The sequence below is a fragment of the Anabas testudineus genome, chromosome 4 (genome assembly GCF_900324465.2).
Source record: "Anabas testudineus chromosome 4, fAnaTes1.2, whole genome shotgun sequence".
NCBI classification, from domain to species: Eukaryota; Metazoa; Chordata; class Actinopteri; order Anabantiformes; family Anabantidae; genus Anabas; species Anabas testudineus.
This window is the reverse complement of record NC_046613.1, coordinates 9,454,330-9,479,387: the sequence shown is the minus strand read 5'-3', so window position 1 is coordinate 9,479,387 and position 25,058 is coordinate 9,454,330. Positions and strand designations below refer to the sequence as shown.

The 25,058-nt window shown below is 37.2% G+C and overlaps 4 protein-coding genes across 4 annotated transcripts; all 4 read right to left on the bottom strand.

Moving 5' to 3' along the window:
• Positions 1-2,078: 2,078 nt before the first annotated feature.
• LOC113151998 (granzyme-like protein 1) lies at positions 2,079-4,176 on the bottom strand. Its single transcript, XM_026344887.1, has 5 exons — positions 4,084-4,176; positions 3,860-4,001; positions 3,170-3,296; positions 2,728-2,982; positions 2,079-2,616 (listed from the first exon to the last, which is right to left on the bottom strand). The coding sequence occupies exons 1-5, from the start codon at positions 4,139-4,141 to the stop codon at positions 2,410-2,412; spliced, it is 789 nt and encodes a 262-aa protein (XP_026200672.1). The 5' UTR covers positions 4,142-4,176; the 3' UTR covers positions 2,079-2,409.
• Positions 4,177-7,034: 2,858 nt separating this feature from the next.
• LOC113152006 (serine protease 57-like) lies at positions 7,035-8,758 on the bottom strand. Its single transcript, XM_026344896.1, has 5 exons — positions 8,613-8,758; positions 8,355-8,508; positions 7,969-8,098; positions 7,643-7,897; positions 7,035-7,549 (listed from the first exon to the last, which is right to left on the bottom strand). Exons 1-5 carry the CDS (start codon positions 8,653-8,655, stop codon positions 7,397-7,399), a joined length of 735 nt encoding a protein of 244 aa, XP_026200681.1. The 5' UTR covers positions 8,656-8,758; the 3' UTR covers positions 7,035-7,396.
• Positions 8,759-10,969: 2,211 nt separating this feature from the next.
• Positions 10,970-17,712, bottom strand: LOC113152446 (transmembrane protease serine 9-like). The gene is made up of 10 exons (XM_026345704.1): positions 17,334-17,712; positions 17,076-17,229; positions 16,674-16,803; positions 16,348-16,602; positions 16,105-16,254; positions 12,655-12,721; positions 12,431-12,572; positions 11,745-11,871; positions 11,303-11,557; positions 10,970-11,191 (listed from the first exon to the last, which is right to left on the bottom strand). The coding sequence occupies exons 1-10, from the start codon at positions 17,374-17,376 to the stop codon at positions 10,985-10,987; spliced, it is 1,530 nt and encodes a 509-aa protein (XP_026201489.1). The 5' UTR covers positions 17,377-17,712; the 3' UTR covers positions 10,970-10,984.
• Positions 17,713-18,208: 496 nt separating this feature from the next.
• Positions 18,209-21,527, bottom strand: LOC113152005 (duodenase-1-like). The gene is made up of 5 exons (XM_026344895.1): positions 21,375-21,527; positions 21,150-21,297; positions 20,456-20,582; positions 19,511-19,765; positions 18,209-19,412 (listed from the first exon to the last, which is right to left on the bottom strand). Exons 1-5 carry the CDS (start codon positions 21,430-21,432, stop codon positions 19,260-19,262), a joined length of 741 nt encoding a protein of 246 aa, XP_026200680.1. The 5' UTR covers positions 21,433-21,527; the 3' UTR covers positions 18,209-19,259.
• Positions 21,528-25,058: the final 3,531 nt, after the last annotated feature.

The window sequence follows — 25,058 nt, the reverse complement described above, 5'->3', positions numbered from 1 at the left end:
CAGCTGCACTGCTTCATTCAGCTCGGCTCTGCGGTTGAGCTGAGACAAGGAGAGATTTTATGTTTAGTTTGATTTATCATCTTTTGATGAGAAAATATTTCTGAAAACCTTTAACGTACATGTTTGTTTGCTGCTAAATGAGTAACGATCAAGTGATGTGAGTTTTTAAATGTTTTACTACACATGCTCTTCCCTAAAGGTATTTCCATCACCTCTCAACTCCAGCTGTTCTTTAACTTTAGTGCTAATATTAGCATGCTGAGATGAAATGATAAATATTATTGCTGCCATTTTTTTCAGTTTGACATGCACATAAACACCTACATGTCTTTACACTCATTCTTTTTTTTTTTTTTTTTTTTTATGTTTTCTTTAAGTACTATTTTTGCATTTTAGTTGATTTTTTGGCTTTATAGGTACCATGCTAAATTGGTTTAAATCTGATGATTCATAACATGACGTGCTTGTCTTTTAACCGTTATGCATCTGTTGTTTGCAAGTGTAGCCCCTAGAATAATACCTTAGGCACCTAAATCACATTACTTAAATTTAGGAAACTATGCATAACCAGTTCTTTTGTTTTGTAAAAATGTTGCAGATGTGTTCAGCTTCTTTATTTCTTCATTTGGTGTTTAGGTCAATAGAAATAATTCACATTGTTGTTAAAGTGTATATTGTAGTTTGGTTGCAGTGTACTATGTACAATGTGCTTCTGGTTTGAACAACCAACCATGTTTAATTCTTTTTATTGTGATTGGAAAATAAAGTGTGACGACACTGAAGGAGCGAGGGAGGTCAAGGGGTCAGCGGCACGCTGCGCTCGAAAAGACAATGTAGACGAGGGAAACAGACATTATAAAGGATAAGTACAGTTTTTGAATATTGTGCTTGTTACTCCGGCTGTTGTACGCGCTACAGTACAGTGGACTAAAGTACGTTGAGTAGCCGTTCCAACCTACACTGGCTCTGCAAACAACTAGGAAGAGGTCAGCTTGTTTGATTAGCATTGCGGGCTAACAACTAGCTAGCCTGAGAAGAGACTTTTCCAGACTTCCCAGATATCGCTCCATGTGATCAGGAGAAAGCCTGACAGCTCCTCTGACAACAAGAGAGGAGGGCACAGTTCACCTCACTGATGAACTGAACCCCCTATCGCGGTTAGCTGTGAGCTAAGCTAGGGACTGCTGCTGGATAGTCCCGACAGTGTGGAGGTGCATGGACATGGACATTGATATTGACACTGGCTGTATGTGAGTTTCCAACTTTGATTTCTGCAGCTAGAGTAAAAGGACGTTAACGCTTTTTTACCACCACCTTCCCAAGCGTCGACCAGGCCTGCAACAGGGGGTAAGGTATTTTTATTTTTGCTTATCTGTTTTCTATTTGGTCGCCAGCTGACGTGTGTGGGCCCTCAAAATTGAGCTAAATTGAGAAGGTCATACCAATTAATGTTTTCTTTTATTTGAATACAAAGTTTTGATACTGTGTTTCTTGACTGTGAGATATATTAAGTATTGTAACCCTATTTTCAAAGGTTGAACAAAGTAAGATAGACAGCAATCTGGTGATATTTTATTTGGCTCAACAAAAGTACTTTTACTCATTTTCTTTTTTATATAATGAATTTTGCTATAATTTGGGAACTTAGTTTCACATTTTACTAACTGATTTCATTCTGTTGTTGGAAAGTAAAGTTTATGAGCTCATGGCGCTGTTCTTCTTTTAGATGTTGAAGGAAGCACTACACAAGTATAAAATATACATTTAAAAAAGTCACATGTAACAAACTTGATAAGCTGCAGAAACCACAGTTTCCAACCTCATATTTTAGTGTTGATGTTCACACTTTATCTGCCCATAGACAGCGCTCTGGTTTCATGTTGACACATCTGTTACTCATATGTTCCAATACTTTTGCTCACATGAAAAATGGGTGGGTTCAAATAAAAAGCTGCTATCGTCTAAGTTGTGTATCAGATCCAGGCGTAAACACCTGGAAATAAAAACTAAAATGCTGATCTTTTTATCTTTTGATGTAAAATCCACATGTTTCTACAGCAAAAGTAGAAGTGGCGCCACTGTTCCAATACTTTTGTAGGGGAGTGTAAACACAACACCTGAAACACATTCACTGCAGTGATGATTTAGGCCTGTTACTTTAAAGGAGTCAATACTTCCTATTTTCAGTTTTATATTTTATTAGTTTATATTATTTGTTTTGTCTTTGATAAGTATGAAGGGAGAAGAACGGCTGTTGTTGGGTAAGTCTCTTTATTTAATAAGGTAGAAAAATGCTATATTTGTGGATATAAAATCATTAAACATGGAGGAATACGTTTTTCCTTTTCCTTTTTTAAATTAGTTTTAACAGCAAAGGATTCTCAATTTCAGACAAACAATACCTGTGTATCACAGTAAAAGTTTTCTGACACAAAACTTGCAAGATTGTGAGTCTCTAAGCCTTGGACTTTGGATAATGTTGTTGATCCAGTGAATATATTTTGATACGTCAGTGTAGACATTTGGGGCATCTGGGTAGGTGCACGCCATGTTTTTGTTGAAAGACACAATACCAACAGCTGTCTCGTTGCACACTAGAGGGCCACCACCATCCCCCTGTGAGACAGAAATATCATTTAGTTTAATTCTTTATTTTAATTTAAAAGTCTTCTATCACTTCTAGACTAAGAATTGGTTGACAATTTCAACAAATAGACAAAAACAAACCTGACAGAATCCGGCTTCTGTACCATATCCACCTGCACAGATGACATTGGGAGGAAGATTCTTCCACTCCGTCTTACATATTTCCTTGTCAACGACCGACACATCCACCATTCTCAGCTCATTCTCAACGTGACCATAAGTTGTAGTTTTACCCCATCCAGCTACGAGGCACTGTTGGTTTTCTTTTATGTTTATTCCAGATTCTGGAAGTTTAACTGTTTGTACTCTGTTGTTCAGTTCAACTTTTATAGACAACTGAAGACACAAACAAAATCTATTTTTAAAATGTATAATTTATTATTCATGCTTTCCATTAATCATCATTGCTGAAATGCTAATGTTGGAATCTGTAAATTTCCATGTGTGTATTTTCATCTGAATTAAGGTGACAGTGCTACTGAACAAAAACAGTACACTACCAAATAATATACAGTATACTTACTTCAAGGAGCATGATGTCATCACCTTTTCCAACGTCCTCATAAGCCTTGGGTTTGTACTTCTGTTTAATAGCTGTTTTTTCAGCCTCTTTGAGATTGTGGGTGCCGAGAACAACACTTGTAGGTTTACTGAATGGGACATACAGAAGTTAAGATGTTGTCACTACATTTTCTAAACCTGTTCCCTCGTCACAAGACAAAAGTAAAGAAACTTAGTAAAAGTAAAAGTGCAAGTATTATACAATAAAGTATATATACAAAACTACTCTACAACAAAAGTAGAAGTACCACTACACACATTCTTTACTCAGTTGAATTTCTAAGTTGATGTTGTAAAATGTGTTTTAGAACACACACAACAGTAGAAGTTGTTCACTATGAAACATTTTAAGAAAATCACAAAATAAGTGAGTTATAAAAAGAAAAATAGTTTGCATTAACAATCTGCATGTGTAAAAGCTGTTAAATAAATGTAGTGGAGTAGTAGTAACAGTAACTCTGAACTGTGGCAGAGATATTGTTGCACAAAATGGAAATACACAAATAAAACAAAAGCGCCTTTTTACACTATTTTAATTTCCATTGCACACATACTTAGTTACTTTCCACAAATGCAACAACAAAGAGAAAAGTTTTATTAACATATAGCGTTTATATTGATTTATAATTACTTTGATCAAAAGGTAACTCACCTGTCGTCACAGTGCGCTGCAGTAACCACAAAGTCTTCACTGATGAGAAATCCTCCACAAATATGACCCCGGTTGTTCTGTACTGAGACCATATACAGCATCGAGTCCTCTGGGACTTTTCCCATGATTTCACTCCCATGTCCTGCAGAAATGAGCAAAATACAATATTAGATAATTTTCCCAATAAATAGCTGAAGAAGAACATATGTTTTTTTGCATCGTACCATTTTCTCCGTGACATGTCAGAACAAGAAGGAGCAGAAGTTTTTGCAGAGCCTGCATGGTGGCAACAAGTCAGTTCCTGTGACGGTGAAATAGACCTTTTTATAGAGATGTTTGCTTTAATGCAAAGTGTGATTATCATCAACTTCATCTTGACAAATTTGCAACATGTATTATCTCTGCGTCAGCTTGCTTGGTATCTAGTTTCTCAACATCCAGGAGCTGTGATCAGTTATCAGCAACAAATATATCACATATTGAATTTCACAATAAATCAGATAAACCACAGAAAAATTGTAGAGTCACAGTTAAGAAGCCAATGCACTACAGTAATACTTGTTTGACAGCAGCAACAAGCATCATTCGAGTATATTAAGAAGGGAAAATGAATAAAAACTGAGTGAAAAACAACAGAATTGTGATTGTATAGAATTTAGAAAATAGCCTTTAATTTGCAGAGAAAGCCAACTAGATGTGGCCAGTTCATCACAGCAACAGACAAATACAGTTAGAAACTAGTTAGTGAACATACTGAACTTATCAGCTTCAGAGCCAGATATTTCCCTCAGGAACTGTCGATGATTCTGAGATCTTAGATATAAAAAGTAAGACCTTATCTTGTGGCTTTTAGTTTGTGGTAATTTAATACATTGCAGGTTTGTTAGTTCTTGATGCAGACGGTACTGTAGTAGTTAGCTCTGTTGCCTCAAAGTTACAAGGAGCTGGGTTTGAATCAGGTCATCATAGGGACCTTACCTTTCTGTGTGGAGTCTTCCATATAACAGAGGGTTATTCTTTTATATTTTTCTTATGAGACTGCCTAACTTGAAGTGACTCTTGTGAGCATGACCTTATCCTTGTGAGATAGTTCACCTGAATTCTTATATTGAGGAGTCAGACAGCATGGTGGTCCTGAGAGGTTTATTTCAAGAATTTTCCTATCAAGTTTGCATGTTCTTCTCGTGCCTTTAGGGTTTTTCACTGTCTTCCTCATAAAACCATAAACCCAGCATTGTTCATGTCTATCTTTACTAGTTTACTAGTTTAGTCTTCTTCTTCACTGTAGTGCATAGTAGTGGAACCATACAATCCATACAATATAAAACTGTACATGTAGTCAAGGATGATGCTGGATTGGGCTAGCTAGGTCATTGATGGTCCTTATCTCGATGTCGATCAAGCATCACATTTTAGTCAGGAGGAGCGCAATATTTGAAATTCAGAAAAGCAGAGAGGGGTAGAAGACGAAGAAGTAGTCGGGGTAGTGGTGTATGCGGGTATTGGCCGATGATATTCTCATTCCTACTAAGTACCGGCTACAGGGGAAGGCAACGAAGTTGGATTCTGTTGGGAAAGTTAAGGTTGTGAGAGTGGTGAAAATGGGTGAAAGAAGATATGTTGGCAGAAAGGGTGTGATTATTAGAGTTCCCCTTAATGTTAGCATGAAAGATTTGATTGGCAATCTTAGAGTGAGGAACAGAGGCGTTAAAGGTGGACAGAGGTTCACAAGAGGAATTGAGAAGAGGGAAACCGAATCGGTCATAATTGAATTTGAGGAGGAGGAACTACCAAAGGAACTGTTTTTTGGATTTATGAAGTACAACATGAGAGAGTATGTGCAGAAGCCACTGAAGTTTTACCTGTAAAGAGTTTAGGCATACAGCAAAGGTGTGTAAAGGTAAAGGAGGTGCACGAGATGTGGGAATGAACATGAGTATGGTAAATGTGAATTTGGAACCAAACCCAAGTGCTTCAACTGTGGATGTGGAGTATGAGAAGTGAGGTGGAGATTCAGTAAGTTAAAATGAAAGAACAAATGTGTATGCAAGGAGTTTGATTGCAAACTATCTTGAGTTTAACAAGTTTATTTTTGACAAAAATGAAACGGCAGATATTATATGTATTATTGAATCTTAAATAAATCTGCATGTTGTTGCATGTTGTTGATTTTGTTGTTGGTGGATACGTCACTGTTAAGTGTGACAGAAAGGATGGAGTAGGTGGTGGGTCCATAACACTTGTGAAAAGGGGGGTCTGTGTAGAGTTTTGGGAATGGATCTGATATGGAGTATGTTGTGGTATGGGTGTAGATGGGAAAGAAGAGTGTGGTAGTCATAAACTTTTATAACCTTTATAAGAGGTTAGTGTTAACTAGGCTTCATGGGATTGAAGGGCTGGAAATGGTGAGTGTTGTGTGACAAACCTGACAATAACATAAAGTAATAGAAGATTTGATAGATGAGAAGAATCTTGTTTGTTTAAGTTATAGGAGCACAACTACAGTGGATATAAGCACAAATAGGGAGTTTGTAGGGATAGGACTCCAGCTCCCAGAGAGCCTTTGGTGGCTAAGACCGTAGAGAACGACACGAACACGAGCGCAATGGATACTGGGAAATGATGTTTGAATGATAGTGATACGACAGCAGGCTTTTGGTGGCGTTTCACTTTATTTATATTTGATGAATTAGCGTAATTACGGTATTGAAGATGCGCAACGTGAAAGTAAAGGCTGCACAGTGTGAATACTTCAGCTGGCATAACATAGACGATATATGTAATTATAGGTGGTGGCCTAAAGAGATTTGACAGTATTTCAGAAAATTAAATATATAATACGAAAGTGAGATGATGTCTTACAAAGTGCATCTGGTCTATACAATATATTTTAAAAACTGTATTTGTTCATTTTGTAAAATGTCTGGCTCCCTCTTAATTATGTTTATTTGGGCAAATACATATCAATATGAGTTGGACTCCTGCCTTCACTTATGTGTCAAAGTGAAGCTTTAACACTTTGTCCCAATACCTACCTAAGGAATATATGACAGACCTGACAATATACTATCACTACCCACTGTTAACTTTAATCTATATTACTTGAAGTTACTAATTATGTTATCAAAGTTACACAATATCTCACAAGTTACAAAATGTAATTCACACTCAAATGGACACACTGCATTTCTTAAATGAGCAGTAATTTACTTTACAAGAATCAAGCTACCTAAATATGCAAACACCAACAAGACATTTAGCCATGAAGGAAATTGTGCTTTTATACATTATGTTAACCTGATGTCGCTGTCTGATGTATATTTTACGGCATGGGAATTTACCTGAAATGTTTTGTTTGACCAAAATGTGCATTTGAAACAATACAGACAGCATGAAACCACCAAAATTATTTATCACCTCATCTTATTCACCACAGCTATTAAAAAGCATACAGTAGCAGCATGTTTCGACATTATTAAGGTCCTTGTTATGACAAATATAACCCAATCAAGCATGTAGCCTTTTATTATAATTTTCCTAATTGTTGCTTAACACAGTTGTAATCCATTCTGTGAAGGACGACGTACGTGTGTACACATCGGGGGTTTTGATGTCTCCACATCGCCAGCCAGAGAAATAGACAACGCCGGCTGCAGCTCCATCACACACCAACGGACCACCCGAATCCCCCTTAAAGAAAGTTTATGCAGTTCAGTTAACAGTAGGTGTACTTCATTTAAAATACCATATAGAGGATGCTGTCCAGCTAGTGGAGTTTCTCACCGAACAGAAACCTTGAAAGACTCTTGCCCCAACACCACAAACCATGGAGGTGGTGATGGGTACTAATCCCCATCTCCTACGACACGTCTGCTGTGGTAGAGTGGTTACGTTGACTTCTTGGAGTGTGCTTGGTAAGGTGTTGTTGTCCCCTATGTCCCCCCAGCCGACCGTGATGCACAGGCTCCTTGTCCTCAGCCTGCCTGCTTTTAGAGAGATCAGCTGCACTGCTTCATTCAGCTCGGCTCTGCGGTTGAGCTAAGACAAGGAGAGATTTTATGTTTAGTTTGTTTTTTGCAAACTAGAGATATTCTACAATTCTTTCTCACCTTTAGGAGCATGATGTCATTTGCATGTCCATCGTAGTTTGGGTGTGGAAATGATCTGACAGAAGTGAATTCCTGCTTTGTAGGCTCATTACCTGACAGGGAATCAGCTCCAAGAACAACTCTATAAGGTCTAGAAATTACAATGGAAGGTGACATTAGATGACAAAGTCAATTGTATCTGTTGACAGGAATAATTTTCCACATCAGTCTTAGACCATGTACACATGCTGACAGTTTCTAAACATGACGCAGGTTTTTAGATCAATTTCCTATTTTCAGATTATTGGTTTTCATTCATTTTACTAAAGTACAGAAATAAACTGTGTCACGAGAGGTTTACAATACATCAGCCTTTAAATGGTTTCAAAACAAAAAATTTTTCTTACACCGATATCTGACAATGTGCCGCTGTAAGCACAAAGTCCTCTCTCACCAGAGCTCCTCCACAGTTATGCTGACCTCGAACTTGCAATGAGGCCATGTAGGGGTGCGAGTGGGGGGCAGCATCTCGTCCACCAACTATATGAGAACCATCAGCTCCTGAAACACAAAATATAAAATGAATTTAAATTTGAGGTAAATGTAATAAATAATTCTCTGTAATGCCTCTTTTGTGGTTTCATCCTGAAGGCGGTGTAGCTTACCATTTAGGACAAAGACAAGCAGGAGTACGATGCTGATTGCCATGGTCTCTATTCAGATGCACACTGTGCAGTGTTATTTTTACCATTTCTGGAGGAACATTTTGCAGTAATTGTTGCATAAGTGAATTTGCTAACACAGTGCTGGGAAAACAAGAGTTTCATAATTTGTTGAGGAAAAACCTCAGGTTCCTCCTTGTTGTTTCAAGAGGCACACAAAACTTAGAAAGCTGATGTTTATGTCCACCAAAATCATGTGTTCACAGTGACAGAAGTCATGCACTTGTGGCTTCCTGTAATGCAACATACCTCAGCGTTCAGCAGAGTTTCTTAGTTGTGGGACTGAAAGGATATTTTTTAAATTTGCCTATTCTCCATCAAACGTACAGTATAAACAGCATCAAGTACATAACACTCAGCAGAGAAGAACAGAGATCTATGTGTTCCCTGGATAAATACTAATGTGTTGATTTATGATCTTTGATGAGAAAATATTTCTTAAAACCTTTAACATACATGTTTTTTTTTTTGCTGCTAAATGAGTAAAGATCAAGTGATAGTTTTTACTAAATGTTTTACTATACGTGCTCTTTCCTAAAGGTATTTCCATCACCTCTGTCAACTCCAGCTGTTCTTTAACTTTAGTGCTAATATTAGCATGCTGAGATGACATGATAAATATTATTGCTGCCATTTTTTCAATTTGACATACACACAAACACACACATGTCTTTACACTCAGTCTTTTTTATTTTTTCTTTAAGCACTATTTTTGCATTTTAGTTGATTTTTTGGCTTTATAGGTACCATGCTAAATTGGTTTAAATCTGATGATTTGTGTTTTTACTCATTCATAACATGACGTGCTTGTCTTTTAACTGTTATGCATCTTTTGTTTGCAAGTGTAGCCCCTAGAATAATACCTTAGGCACCTAAATCACATTACTTTAGGAAGTTTAGGAAGCTATGCATAACCAGTTCTTTTGTTTTGTAAAAATGTTACAGATGTGTTCAGCTTCTTTATTTCTTCATTTGGTGTTTAGGTCAATAGAAATAATTCACATTGTTGTTAAAGTGTATATTGTAGTTTGGTTGCAATGTACTATGTACAACGTGCTTGTGGTTTGTGGCATGGTTCACCTCACTGATGAACTGAACCCCCTATCGTGGTTAGCTGTGAGCTAAGCTGGGGACTGCTGCTGGATAGTCCCGACAGTGTGGAGTTGCATGGACATGGACATTGATATTGACACTGGCTGTATGTGAGTTTCCAACTTTGATTTCTGCAGCTAGAGTAAAAGGACTTCAACGCTTTTTTACCACCACCTTCCCAAGCGTCGACCAGGCCTGCAACAGGGGGTAAGGTATTTTTATTTTTGCTTATCTGTTTTCTATTTGGTCGCCAGCTGACGTGTGAGGGCCCTCAAAATTGAGCTAAATTGAGAAGGTCATACCAATTAATGTTTTCTTTTATTTGAATACAAAGTTTTGATACTGTGTTTCTTGACTGTGAGATATATTAAGTATTGTAACCCTATTTTCAAAGGTTGAAGAAAGTAAGATAGACAGCAATCTGGTGATATTTTATTTGGCTCAACAAAAGTACTTTTATTTATTTTCTCTTTTATATAATGAATTTTGCTATAATTTGGGGACATACTTGTTTTTGTGATCTGTTTCATAGGTTAGGTTCACATTTTACTAACTGATTTCATTCTGTTGTTGGGAAGTAAAGTAAAGTCACATGTAACAAACTTGATAAGCTGCAGAAACCACAGTTTCCAACTTCATATTTTAGTGTTGATGTTCACACTTTATCGGCCCATAGACAGCGCTCTGGTTTCATGTTGACACATCTGTTACTCATATGTTCCAATACTTTTGCTCACATGAAAAATGGGTGGGTTCAAATAAAAGCTGCTATCGTCTAAGTTGTGTATCAGATCCAGGCGTAAACACCTGGAAATAAAAACTAAAATGCTGATCTTTTTATCTTTTGATGTAAAATCCACATGTTTCTACAGCAAAAGTAGAAGTGGCGCCACTGTTCCAATACTTTTGTAGGGGAGTGTAAACACAACACCTGAAACACATTCACTGCAGTGATGATTTAGGTCTGTTACTTTAAAGGAGTCAATACTTCCTATTTTCAGTTTTATATTTTATTAGTTTATATTATTTGTTTTGTCTTTGATAAGTATGAAGGGAGAAGAACGGCTGTTGTTGGGTAAGTCTCTTTATTTAATAAGGTAGAAAAATGCTATATTTGTGGATATAAAATCATTAAACATGGAGGAATACGTTTTTCCTTTTCCTTTTTTAAATTAGTTTTAACAGCAAAGGATTCTCAATTTCAGACAAACAATACCTCTGTATCACAGTAAAAGTTTTCTGACACAAAACTTGCAAGATTGTGAGTCTCTAAGCCTTGGACTTTGGATAATGTTGTTGATCCAGTGAACATATTTTGATACATCAGTGTAGACATTTGGGACATCTGGGTAGTTGCAATTCATGTACTTGTTGAAAGACACAATACCAACAGCTATCCCGCTGCACACCAGAGGGCCACCACAATCCCCCTGTGAGACAGAAATATCATTTTGTTAATTCTATATTTTAATTTAAAAGTCTTATATCACTACTAGACTAAGAATTGGTTGACAATTTCAATGAATAGACAAAAAACAAACCTGACAGAATCCGGCTTCTGTACCATATCCACCTGCACAGATGACATTGGGAGGAAGATTCTTCCACTCCGTCTTACATATTTCCTTGTCAACGACCGACACATCCACCATTCTCAGCTCATTCTCAACGTGACCATAAGTTGTAGTTTTACCCCATCCAGCTACGAGGCACTGTTGGTTTTCTTTTATGTTTATTCTAGATTCTGGAAGTTTAACTGTTTGTACTCTGTTGTTCAGTTCAACTTTTATAGACAACTGAAGACACAAACAAAATCTATTTTTAAAATGTATAATTTATTATTCATGCTTTCCATTATTCATCATTGCTGAAATGCTAATGTTGGAATCTGTAAATTTCCATGTGTGTATTTTCATCTGAATTAAGGTGACAGTGCTACTGAACAAAAACAGTACACTACCAAATAATATACAGTATACTTACTTCAAGGAGCATGATGTCATCACCTTTTCCAGCGTTCTCATAAGCCTCAGGTTTGTACTTCTGTTTAATAGCTGTTTTTTCAGCCTCTTTGAGATTGTGGGTGCCGAGAACAACACTTGTAGGTTTACTGAATGGGACATACAGAAGTTAAGATGTTGTCACTACATTTTCTAAACCTGTTCCCTCGTCACAAGACAAAAGTAAAGAAACTTAGTAAAAGTAAAAGTGCAAGTATTATACAATAAAGTATATATACAAAACTACTCTACAACAAAAGTAGAAGTACCACTACACACATTCTTTACTCAGTTGAATTTCTAAGTCGATGTTGTAAAATGTGTTTTAGAACACACAACAGTAGAAGTTGTTCACTATGAAACATTTAAGAAAATCACAAAATAAGTGAGTTATAAAAAGAAAAATAGTTTGCATTAACAATCTGCATGTGTAAAAGCTGTTAAATAAATGTAGTGGAGTAGTAGTAACAGTAACTCTGAACTGTGGCAGAGATATTGTTGCACAAAATGGAAAGGCACAAATAAAACAAAAGCGCCTTTTTACACTATTTTAATTTCCATTGCACACATACTTAGTTACTTTCCACAAATGCAACAACAAAGAGAAAAGTTTTATTAACATATAGCGTTTATATTGATTTATAATGATTTGGTCAAAAGGTAAATCACCCCCTGTCACAGTGCGCTGCAGTGACCACAAAATCTTCACTGATGAGAAATCCTCCACAAATATGACCCCGGTTGTTCTGTACTGAGACCATATACAGCATCGAGTCCTCTGGGACTTTTCCCATGATTTCACTCCCATGTCCTGCAGAAATGAGCAAAATACAATATTAGATAATTTTCCCAATAAATAGCTGAAGAAGAACATATGTTTTTTTGCATCGTACCATTTTCTCCGTGACATGTCAGAACAAGAAGGAGCAGAAGTTTGTCCAGAGCCTGCATGGTGGCAACAAGTCAGTTCCTGTGACGGTGAAATAGACCTTTTTATAGAGATGTTTGCTTTAATGCAAAGTGTGATTATCATCAACTTCATCTTGACAAATTTGCAACATGTATTATCTCTGCGTCAGCTTGCTTGGTATCTAGTTTCTCAACATCCAGGAGCTGTGACCAGTTATCAGCAACAAATATATCACATATTGAATTTCACAATAAATCAGATAAACCACAGAAAAAGTGTAGAGTCACAGTTAAGAAGCCAATGCACTACAGTAATACTTGTTTGACAGCAGCAACAAGCATCATTCGAGTATATTAAGAAGGGAAAATGAATAAAAACTGAGTGAAAAACAACAGAATTGTGATTGTATAGAATTTAGAAAATAGCCTTTAATTTGCAGAGAAAGCCAACTAGATGTTGCCAGTTCATCACAGCAACAGACAAATACAGTTAGAAACTAGTTAGTGAACATACTGAACTTATCAGCTTCAGAGCCAGATATTTCCCTCAGGAACTGTCGATGATTCTGAGATCTTAGATATAAAAAGTAAGACCTTATCTTGTGGCTTTTAGTTTGTGGTAATTTAATACATTGCAGGTTTGTTAGTTCTTGATGCAGACGGTACTGTAGTAGTTAGCTCTGTTGCCTCAAAGTTACAAGGAGCTGGGTTTGAATCAGGTCATCATAGGGACCTTACCTTTCTGTGTGGAGTCTTCCATATAACAGAGGGTTATTCTTTTATATTTTTCTTATGAGACTGCCTAACTTGAAGTGACTCTTGTGAGCATGACCTTATCCTTGTGAGATAGTTCACCTGAATTCTTATATTGAGGAGTCAGACAGCATGGTGGTCCTGAGAGGTTTATTTCAAGAATTTTCCTATCAAGTTTGCATGTTCTTCTCGTGCCTTTAGGGTTTTTCACTGTCTTCCTCATAAAACCATAAACCCAGCATTGTTCATTTCTATGTTTGCTAGTTTACAGTCTTCTTCTTCACTGTAGTGCATAGTAGTGGAACCATACAATCCATACAATATAAAACTGTACATGTAGTCAAGGATGATGCTGGAGTGGGCTAGCTAGGTCATTGATGGTCCTTATCTCGATGTCGATCAAGCATCACATTTTAGTCAGGAGGAGCCCGATATTTGAAATTCAGAAAAGCAGAGAGGGGTAGAAGACGAAGAAGTAGTCGGGGTAGTGGTGGCCGATGATATTCTCATTCCTACTAAGTACCAGCTACAATGGGGAACTTAAGTCCAGGGCTAAACACCTCAATAGTATGAAGTTCAGCGAAGGGGAAAGGTACAGGAGTGAAGGGGAAGGCAACGAAGTTGGATTCTGTTGGGAAAGTTAAGGTTGTGAGAATGGTGAAAATGGGTGAAAGAAGATATGTTGGCAGAAAGGGTGTGATTATTAGAGTTCCCCTTAATGTTAGCATGAAAGATTTGATTGGCAATCTTAGAGTGAGGAACAGAGGCGTTAAAGGTGGACAGAGGTTCACAAGAGGAATTGAGAAGAGGGAAACCGAATCGGTCATAATTGAATTTGAGGAGGAGGAACTACCAAAGGAACAGTTTTTTGGATTTATGAAGTACAACATGAGAGAGTATGTGCAGAAGCCACTGAGGTTTTACCTGTAAAGAGTTTAGGCATACAGCAAAGGTGTGTAAACGTAAAGGAGGTGCACGAGATGTGGGAATGAACATGAGTATGGTAAATGTGAAGTTGGAACCAAATCCAAGTGCTTCAACTGTGGATGTGGAGTAGTGCAGCATATTGGGGCTGTGAAGCGATGAGAAGTGAGGTGGAGATTCAGTAAGTTAAAATGAAAGAACAAATGTGTATGCAAGGAGTTTGATTGCAAACGATCTTGAGTTTAAGAAGTTTATTTTTGACAAAAATGAAACGGCAGATATTATATGTATTATTGAATCTTAAATAAATCCGCATGATGTTGCATTGTTGTTGATTTTGTTGTTGGTGGATACGTCACTGTCAAGTGTGACAGAAAGGATGGAGTAGGTGGAGGGTCCATAACACTTGTGAAAAGGGGGGTCTGTGTAGAGTTTTGGGAATGGATCTGATATGGAGTATGTTGTGGTATGGGTGTAGATGGGAAAGAAGAGTGTGGTAGTCATAAACTTTTATAACCTTTATAAGAGGTTAGTGTTAACTAGGCTTCATGGGATTGAAGGGCTGGAAATGGAGAGTGTTGTGTGACAAACCTGACAATAACATAAAGTAATAGAAGATTTGATAGATGAGAAGAATCTTGTTTGTTTAAGTTATAGGAGCACAACTACAGTGGATATAAGCACAAATAGGGAGTTTGTAGGGATAGGACTCCAGCTCCCAGAGAGCCTTTGGTGGCTAAGACCGTAGAGAACGACACGAACACGAGCGCAATGGATACTGGGAAATGATGTTTGAATGATAGTGATACGACAGCAGGCTTTTGGTGGCGTTTCACTTTATTTATATTTGACGAATTAGCGTAATTACGGTATTGAAGATGCGTGAAGTAACAGTAAAGGCTGCACAGAGAGTGCAGCTGGCATAACATAGACGATATATGTAATTATAAGTGGTGGCCTAAAGAGATTTGACAGTATTTCAGAAAATTAAATATATAATACGAAAATGAGATGATGTCTTACAAAGAGCATCTGGTCTTTAAAATATATTTTAAAAACTGTATTTGTTCATTTTGTGAAATGTCTGGCTCCCTCTTAATTATGTTTATTTTGGCGAATACATATCGATATGAGTTGGACTCCTGCCTTCACTTATGTTTCAAAGTGAAGCTTTCACACTTTGTCCCAATGCCTACCTAAGAAATGTATGACAGACCTGACAATATACTATCACTACCCACTGTTAACTTTAATCTATATTACTTGAAGTTACTAATTATGTTAGCAAATATTACACAATATCTCACAAGTTACAAAATGTAATTCACACCCAATTAGACACACTGCATTTATTAAATGAGCAGTAATTTACTTTACAAGAATCAAGCTACCCAAATATACAAACACCAACAAGACATTTAGAAATGAAGGAAATTGTGCTTTTATACATTATGTTAACCTGATGTCGCTGTCTGATGTATATATTACGGCAAAAAAGGGGACATGGGAATTTACCTGAAATGTTTTGTTTGACCAAAATGTACATTTGAAACAGTACAGACAGCATGAAACCATTTCAGATATGTGACAAAAAAGGAGACAGCCAGCCCAGCTCAACGAAAATTATTTGTCACCTCATCTTATTCACCACAGCTATTAAAAAGCATACAGTAGCAGCATGTTTCCACATTTTTAAGATCCTTGTTATGACAAATATAACCCAATCAAGCATGTAGCCTTTTATTATAATTTTCCTAATTGTTGCTTAACACAGTTGTAATCCATTCTGTGAAGGACGACGTACGTGTGTACACATCGGGGGTCTTGGGGTCTCCACATCGCCGGCCAGAGAAGGAGACAACGCCGGCTGCAGCTCCATCACACACCAACGGACCACCCGAATCCCCCTTAAAGAAAGTTTATGCAGTTCAGTTAACAGTAGGTGTACTTCATTTAAAATACCATATAGAGGATGCTGTCCAGCTAGTGGAGTTTCTCACCGAGCAGAAACCTTGAAAGACTCTTGCCCCAACACCACAAACCATGGAGGTGGTGATGGGTACTAATCCCCATCTCCTACGACACGTCTGCTGTGGTAGAGTGGTTACGTTGACTTCTTGGAGTGTGCTTGGTAAGGTGTTGTTGTCCCCTATGTCCCCCCAGCCGACCGTGATGCACAGGCTCCTTGTCCTCAGCCTGCCTGCTTTCATAGAGATCAGCTGCACTGCTTCATTCAGCTCGGCTCTGCGGTTGAGCTGAGACGAGGAGAGATTTTATGTTTAGTTTGTTTTTTGCAAACTAGAGATATTCTACAATTCTTTCTCACCTTTAGGAGCATGATGTCATTTGCATGTCCATCGTAGTTTGGGTGTGGAAATGATTTGACAGAAGTGAATTCCTGGTTTGTAGGCTCGTTAACTGATAGGGAATCAGCTCCAAGAACAACTCTATAAGGTCTAGAAATTACAGAGGAAGGTGACTGAACATTAGATGTGACAAAGTCAAAGCTGCTAATTGTATCTGTTGACAGAAATCATTTTCCACATCAGTCTTAGACCGTGTACACATGCTGACAGTTTCTAAACATGACGCAGGTTTTTAGATCAATTTCCTATTTTCAGATTATTGGTTTTCATTCATTTTACTAAAGTACAGAAATAAACTGTGTCAAGAGAAGTTTACAGTACATCAGCCTTTAAATGGTTTCAAAACAAAAAATTGTTCTTACACTGGTATCTGACAATGTGCCGCTGTAAGCACAAAGTCCTCTCTCACCAGTGCTCCTCCACAGTTATGCTGACCTCGAACTTGCAACGAGGCCATGTAGGGGCGCGAGTGGGGGGCAGCATCTCGTCCTCCAACTATATGAGAACCATCAGCTCCTGAAACACAAAATATAAAATGAATTTAAATTTGAGGTAAATGTAATAAATAATTCTCTGTAATGCCTCTTTTGTGGTTTCATCCTGAAGGCGGTGTAGCTTACCATTTAGGACAAAGACAAGCAGGAGTACGATGCTGATTGCCATGGTCTCTATTCAGATGCACACTGTGCAGTGTTGTTTTTATCATTTCTGGAGGAACATTTTGCAGTAATTGTTGCATCAGTGAATTTGCTAACACAGTGTTGGGTGTTTGTGAAGTTACCCATTGAGTTGCAAAAGACATAGTTATAGATTTTCAAAACAGAGTTTCATAATTTGTTGAGGAAAAACAGCAGTATTCTCGTAGGCATTAGAGTTGTTTCAAGAGGCACACAAAACTTAACAGACACACAAAAAGGTGAGGTTTATGTGCATCCACCAAAATCATAGTTTCGCAGTGAAGGAAGTCATGCACTTGTTAAGCAAAGGTACATATTTCAAAATATTTTAAAATATAGAAAAGTGATTTAAAAACGTTATTTTGTGTGTTTTTTTGGGCTAGATACTTTCAAAATTTGCTGCTTAGATTTAAATCTTGCAGAGTCTTATGAGTTATTGCACTTCCCTGTTTTTGATCAAGTTTTCATCACAAATGTTGTTAAGAAAGAATGTGGTTTCCTGTAATGCAACCAACCGCAGCCTTCAGCTGAGTTTCTTAGCAGTGAGGGACTGAAAGTATTTTAAATTTGCCTATTCTCCATCAAACGTACATTATAAACAGCATCAAGTACATAACACTCAGCAGAGAAGAACAGAGATCTATGTGTTCTCTGGATAAATACTAGTGTGTTGATTTATGATCTTTGATGAGAAAATATTTATGATCCCCTGTTTTTACTAAAAGTTTTACTCCATGCACCTCCAGCTGTTCTTTAACTTTAGTGCTAATGTTATAGATATAGTTGAAATGATGATGATGATGAATATTATTCCTGCCATTCTTCAGTTTGACATACTCCTAAGTACCAACAGAGCTTAAACCGTGACTGTACACTCAGTCTTCTTTATTTTTTAGTACTATGTTTACTTTTTAGTTGATTTTTGGCTTTATAGGTATCATGCTAAATTGGTTTAAATCTGATAATTGTGTTTGTACTAATCCATAACATGACATGCTTTTTTTTTTTAACTGTTATGCATCTGTAGCATGCAAGTATAAAATACATATTAACAAAAGTCACATGTAACAAACTCGATAAGCTACAGAAACCACAGTTTCCAACCTCATATTTGAGTGTTGATGTTCACACTTTGTCTACTCATAGAGCTCTCTGGTTTCATGTTGTTTACACCTTTTAACTAGTCTGAAAGGCAAAACCCAAATCTGAAACTGAGCGTAGGTCTTAGTGCCATTTGTTGTTTTAATACTTAATATAATAGGACACGTCAGGGCAACAAGATACATCTATCAGTAATATGTTCCAATACTTTTGCTCACATGAAAAATAGATGGGTTCAAACTAAACTTTCTATCTTCGAAGTTGAAATATTGAAATATTGATCTTACCCGTATGTTTTTAGTCTATAGCAAAAGTGAAAGAGGAACTGGTCTCACTGTTCCAATACTTTTGGAGGGGAATGTATTGTACAACTCCTGAAACACATTCACTGCAGTGATGATTTAGGTGTGTTACTTTAAAGAAGTCAACACTTCCTATTTTTGGTTTTATATTTTATTAGTTTATATTACTGTTTGTTTTGTCTTTGATAAGTATGAAGGAAAAAGAACGGCTGTTGTTGGGTCAGTCTCTTTATTTAATAAAGTAGAAACATGCTATATTTGTGGAGTTTGTTTACTATTTACCTCCGGCAAAGGGTTCAACAAAGTTAGGAAAATAGTTTTAGTAGAAAATTAGAAACAATTATCCAACGTAATCATAAGTGACATCAAACTTGCATGTACACGAAGATGTTCTGTGCACATTCTGCTGCCTTGTTTTATTAACATAAAAATGATTACCTTTGGAAGAAGTTGTCACAGAAAATCATTAAACAACCTTTTTGCTGTTGATCCAGCAAAGATATTTTGATACGTCGGTGTAGCCGTTTGGGACATCTGGGTAGGTGCACATGAAGTTTCTGTTGAAAGACACAATACCAACAGCTATCCCATTGCACACCAGAGGACCGCCAGAATCCCCCTGTGAGACAGAAACATCATTTTTTATTAGTTATTTTATTAAAAAGTCTTATATCACTTCTCTGAATGGACAAAAAAAAAAAAAAAACATAAACCCACCTGACAGAATCCTTTGTTTGTACCATATCCACCAGCACAGATGACATTAGCAGGAAGATCATACCATTGCGCTTTACAGATGTCCAGGTTAATGACCGACACATCCACCATTCTCAGCTCATTCACACCGAGACCCTGAGTTGAAGTTTTACCCCATCCAGCTACATAACATCGTTGGTTTTCTTTAATGTTCATCCCAGATTCTGGAAGTCGAATTGTTTGGACTCTGTTGTTCAGTGGAACCTTTCTAGACAACTAGAGATACACAGAAAGTAAACGTTTAAGATTGGTAATGCCTAATTTCATAACATACTTCTTTGCATGTGTTAGACTTCAGGTCTACAAACAATTTCTGGAACAGTATTTTTTTTTTGACATTTTTATATATGTCTTGCACATGTTTAGCTCACGTCAGTAGGTTAGGCTTCTATTCAATTCAATTCTCACCAAATCACAACAGAAGTCATCTCAAGGCACTTTACAGTGAAAGGTTTAAGACCTTACAAAGTATGATTGTATAATGCATTATATAGAAAATAGGTAATGATATGCAATGGTGGCATTTGAATGGATATATGAGAGGAGAGAAGAGAGGAAGACCTCAGTGCATCAGTAGAGGTTTCAGAGCAGACTAACCTATAGGAAGAGATAGTTTAGAGTCACCTGGGATCACCATTTCTAAGTATATGCTTTATAAGACAGGAATGTTTTAAGCCTAGCCTTAAATGTAAAAAGTCTAACTGTTTGTCTAGTTTAACTTTTATAGAAAACAGTCAACTTTTAAAATATATAATTTCATATTGTGATTCTTCTACTCATCATCATTGCTAAAATGCTGATGTTGGAATATCTGTAAATGTTTATGTGTGTATTTTCATCTGTAGTTAGTTGACAGTGCTGCTGAACAAAAACAGTACACTACCATAGAATGTACAGTATACTTACTTTGAGGAGCATGATGTCATGACCTTTATCAAAACTCTCATAAGCCTCAGGTTTGTACTTCTTTTTAATAGCTGTTTTTACACCCTCTTTGAGATTGTGGGTGCCGAGAACAACACTTTTAAGTTTTCTGAAAGGGACAAACGGTGGTTAGGATTTGGTATTATATTTCCTAAAACTGTTCCCTTAACACGAGACGGAAGAAAAGAAACAGTAAACTTAAGTAAAAGTTCAAGTATATGCACAAAAATACATACAATACAATACAATATAAGTAGAAGTATTACTACACACATTCTTTACCCATGTTGAATTTTTAAGTAGATATTGTAAAATGTGTTTTCGAACACACAGTAGAACAACAGTAGAAGTTGTCCACTATGAAACATTTAAGAAAATCACAAAATAAAGTGAGTCATAAAAAGATAAGTTGTTCGCATTAACAGTCTGCATGTGTGAAAGCTGTTAAATAAATGTAGTGGAGTAGTAGGAACAGTACCTCTGAACTGTGGCAGAATTATTGTTGCACAAAATGGAAATATACAAATAAAGCAAAAGTGCCTTTTTACACTATTTTAATTTCCATTGCACGTGTGTTTAGTTACTTTTCACAAATGCAACAACAGAAAATTTAACATTTTATTTACATAATAGCGTTCATATTGATTTATAATGATTTGGTCAAAAGGTAACTCACACCCCGTCACTTTGCGCTGCAGTGAGCACAAAGTCTTCACTGATGAGAATTCCTCCACAAACATGACCATAGTCGTCCTGCACTGAGACCATATACAGCATCAAGTTCTCTGGGACTTTTCCCCCATTAATGATTCCAACAACAAACTCTGGAAAGTTTTTCAAAAATACCAGAGTTAATGATATTACATTGTACGTACCATGACATTATATTTGTCGATCTTACCAATTCCTCTCAGACATATCAGAACCTGAAGAAGCTGTCTGTTCAGATCATGCATCATTTCGGCAGAAAGTTCAGTGTCATCTCATCTTTCATGCATCAAGTGGATCATTTTATACATCATGTGGTTTAGTATGTATTTAGTATTTGAGCCAGCCTCTCTGTGTTGCAAGATGGTTACTTCTATTATCTGTAGGAATATCTTGTTACTTGTGGTTTTGTTGTTCACAGAATTGGTATAATAATGATAATAATCATACAAAATTACAGTACAGTATGTTGCAGTTTGTGATAATAGCTAAACTCTGGCAAAATCTATAGTTCTGTAAATGTCATGTAAATAACATTCTCAGCAGAACTTACTGAATGTGTAATTGTGCTGAGCATGTTGTTGATGTTGATGTCTGATGTATCCGTCAACTCTTGCCTGGCTTTGCAAAAAGTTAAGCCTAAGTTTCTCTACTTTCCCCTTTCTGGTACCTGGACACTTGATAAATCTGTCTGACTTGACTTGTTATTTACAGTGAATGGGTGGCTATCGATGACCCATGCTTGTGTATTTCTATGTGTGAATGCTCCATTAGAGGTCTCCCTTGTACCCCAGTCACAAGTTCCCTGCCCACGATTAACTGAGGCCTTAAGCCTTTCTCAGGAATCCATCCACTCACCTGTTTTTGACAGCTTACCTGTTTCTTATTTGATCCGGCTGCCAGTTTACTGTTGGGGCTGGTTGCCCCCTTTGTTTGTTGGATTTAAGATCAGACCCTATCTGACGGAGTACACAACCCAACTCATTGTACAGGCGTTGATCTTATCTCGCCTGGATTACTGCAATGCACTACTGATCGGTTTACCGGCATCCACGACCAAACCCCTCCAGATGATCCAAAATGCAGCAGCACACCTCATTTTTAATTAACCAAAAAGGTCTCATGTCACACCGCTCTTCAGATCTTTGTACTGGCTTCATGTGGCTGCAAGGATCAAGTTCAAAGCTCTGTTTCTTGCCTACAGAGTGGTTAACTCCACAGCTCCATCTTATCTCAATTCAATCATTCAGGTCTACATCCCGTCCCGTCCACTGCGCTCAACCAGGGAACGTCATCGTGTGGTACCAGCACCACACAGTCGATACCAAGGAAAACTGTTCAGCTCAGTGATCCCACTATGGTGGAATGAGCTGCCTGTCTCTGTACGCTCAGCCACCTCACTTGCAATCTTTAAAAAACTGCTGAAAACAGAACTCTTCCGCATCTTCCTTTGCACTTAAAAAAAAAACAAACAAAAAAAAAACTTTTCTACCCTTTCGTTCTCCCATCTCTTTAAACAGAAACACTTTTTCAATAGCACTCTGCTTTGATGTTTCTTCTCGACTTAGATTTTGTTTGCTTGCCTTGTTCCTCACTTGTAAGTCGCTTTGGATAAAAGCGTCTGCTAAATGACTAAATGTAAATGCAAATTCAAACACACACCTGTTTGGACTTTTTTCCCTTGTTTGATAATTTATCTAATTTCATTTGTTTTTATATATTCTCTAACTGTATCTTCTAGTCTGATTCTTCCAGGCAGATTAGCAGGTTTGCATTTGGTAATATTGTCATTATCAATAAATTATTAACAGATGTTTTCCTGGTGCTGTCAAATCAATTTTGCATATATTTTCTTTTGAAGTCTGCAGCCAGAAAGATGTCACATAAATGGTTAAAGTTGTGATAATTTGTTTGATTAGTGTATCTTTGCTTGTGGTTTTGCTTTCTCAGCAGCCTGGCTCACAGGTATGTGATCATTATTTAATGACTTTACACTGTCACATTTATCTATTTCTGATGTTTTTAAATTTACATTTCTACTTGTTGTATGATTCAGCATCTGTTTCATTCTAATCATTCATTTTCTTCTTTCCTTTTTTAATAGCAACACATGGTAAAAAATACATTAGCATCACTTTAATTTGTTTCTTTGGTAACTTCTCAAAGCTTCTCAGATACAACTCATCCTTATCAAGTGAGCGTTGGTTGCATTAAAACTAGTGAAGAAGATTCTTCAGTGTTGAAATAAACATCCCACTGAGTGATTTCTATGAATTTCATGAGCAAATGAAATGAACCACAGAAACCACAGTTTTGAGATTCAGAGTCAAACATCAATACTCCACAGTCACATTATAGTTATTACGTGCAGGAGAGCATTAACACCCAGGAGAAATTCAGATATAGGAAACTTGCTTTACATAGAAGCTGTTGCTGTCTTGTCAGCAGCCTTTGATAGTAGAACTCCACATTAAAAATAAGATTATAACTTTAGCAAAGGTTACATACTGCAGCTTTAATCAAAGTCATTATATGATTATAATAATGTTGCTGTGCCTTTTTTCATTAACCCTTCTTTAAGCCACCATGGTCATATAGTTATTCTAACTGTTATCTCTCCTCTTCTCTCTCTTTCCCTCTTCCTGTCTCTCTGTCGAGCTACACGTTTTTCCACCCTTTGCCTTTGGGACCTGTCTGACTCGTCCTGGTGCCCAACTTCTGGTCGGAGATCTCGTCGCTTGGATCTACCATATGGCCCCTATGCGATGCGTGGGTGACTGGGGTTGGTTACACGTTACCATGAAGTCGTTCCTGGCCTCGTCGGACGTCAGAAGCTGTTTCTCTGAGGTCTTGACTCAACGCTCAATAGTCCAGGACTGGAACAAGTCTAACAGAGCCTGCAATAACTAACTGGACTCCACATGAACTTGAAGACATTAATTGTTATACTGAACTGCCTGCTGCCTAACACATAGCATGTAATCACCCATATGAGCATGGGTTCCCTGTTGAGTCTGGTTCCTCTCAAGGTTTCTTCCTGTTACCTTCCCAGGGAGTGTGTCCTTGCCACTGTCGCCCTTGGCTTGCTCATCAGGGACAATCTGATTATTATGACTCATACACATTTGCTGTTCATCTAAACTTCCATAGTTTCTTTGGTTGTCTAAAGCTGCTTTGTGACAATGTCAATTGTAAAAAGCGCTATACAAATAAAATTGAATTGAATTGAATATAGTTATTTACCTCCGGTAGGGGTCCTTAGGCAAGACCTCCTTTAGATTACCCCACCTTTGCCTTGTACTTTGTAAGTTGCTTTGGATAAAAGCGTCTGGTAGATGACGACATGTAAATGGCAGCAAAGTCTACATGAGACTAGAAAAGTAACCCTAGTGAAACTTGCATATGCCCTTGTGAGTCTTTATTTTAGGAAGTCAGAAAGGGTGCTCCGGCATGGAATTCACCTCGAGACGAGAACCAATTGCAATGTCACAACTGCCATTGTTATGTCTTACAAATAGAAAAACATCTCCCTCCCATCAGAAATCCAAAAAAAAAAGAACTGTACTGTATGTGTTAGATTCTTTGAGTATGTTTCTGTCAGTTCTGTGCTGATGTATACATGCTCCCTTGCTCAAGAGAAAACAAACTACTACCTTAATCTCATGGGTGGTCCTGAGAAGTTTGTTACAGAAATTTTTTTTCGATATTTGAGCCAAATGTAATGAGAATCCTTCCAGCAGACATAGCACTGACCAGAATGGGATATACATGAGGTCCAAGTGAACTTGACCGTTGACCTTTGACTATCAAAATCTAATTAAATCAATCAACTGGATACTTGTACCATATTTAAAGGAAGTCCCTCCAAGAGCTCCTC

What these genes read in the sequence shown, in the direction of transcription:
- LOC113151998 (XM_026344887.1), bottom strand. Translation starts at nt 4,141, where the DNA reads ATGCAGGCTCTGCAAAAACTTCTGCTCCTTCTTGTTCTGACATGTCAC. An exon ending in GCAGCGCACTGTGACGACAG is followed by an intron (nt 3,297 to 3,859) that starts GTGAGTTACCTT and finishes TGTCCCATTCAG; the next exon opens with TAAACCTACAAGTGTTGTTC. An exon ending in ATGACATCATGCTCCTTGAA is followed by an intron (nt 2,983 to 3,169) that starts GTAAGTATACTG and finishes TTGTGTCTTCAG; the next exon opens with TTGTCTATAAAAGTTGAACT.
- LOC113152006 (XM_026344896.1), bottom strand. Translation starts at nt 8,655, where the DNA reads ATGGCAATCAGCATCGTACTCCTGCTTGTCTTTGTCCTAAATG. An exon ending in GCACATTGTCAGATATCGGT is followed by an intron (nt 8,099 to 8,354) that starts GTAAGAAAAATT and finishes TGTAATTTCTAG; the next exon opens with ACCTTATAGAGTTGTTCTTG. An exon ending in ATGACATCATGCTCCTAAAG is followed by an intron (nt 7,898 to 7,968) that starts GTGAGAAAGAAT and finishes TCCTTGTCTTAG; the next exon opens with CTCAACCGCAGAGCCGAGCT.
- LOC113152446 (XM_026345704.1), bottom strand. Translation starts at nt 17,376, where the DNA reads ATGGCAATCAGCATCGTACTCCTGCTTGTCTTTGTCCTAAATG. An exon ending in GCAGCGCACTGTGACAGGGG is followed by an intron (nt 11,872 to 12,430) that starts GTGATTTACCTT and finishes TGTCCCATTCAG; the next exon opens with TAAACCTACAAGTGTTGTTC. An exon ending in ATGACATCATGCTCCTTGAA is followed by an intron (nt 11,558 to 11,744) that starts GTAAGTATACTG and finishes TTGTGTCTTCAG; the next exon opens with TTGTCTATAAAAGTTGAACT.
- LOC113152005 (XM_026344895.1), bottom strand. Translation starts at nt 21,432, where the DNA reads ATGATGCATGATCTGAACAGACAGCTTCTTCAGGTTCTGATATGTCTG. An exon ending in GATATGTCTGAGAGGAATTG is followed by an intron (nt 21,298 to 21,374) that starts GTAAGATCGACA and finishes AAAACTTTCCAG; the next exon opens with AGTTTGTTGTTGGAATCATT. An exon ending in ATGACATCATGCTCCTCAAA is followed by an intron (nt 19,766 to 20,455) that starts GTAAGTATACTG and finishes GTGTATCTCTAG; the next exon opens with TTGTCTAGAAAGGTTCCACT.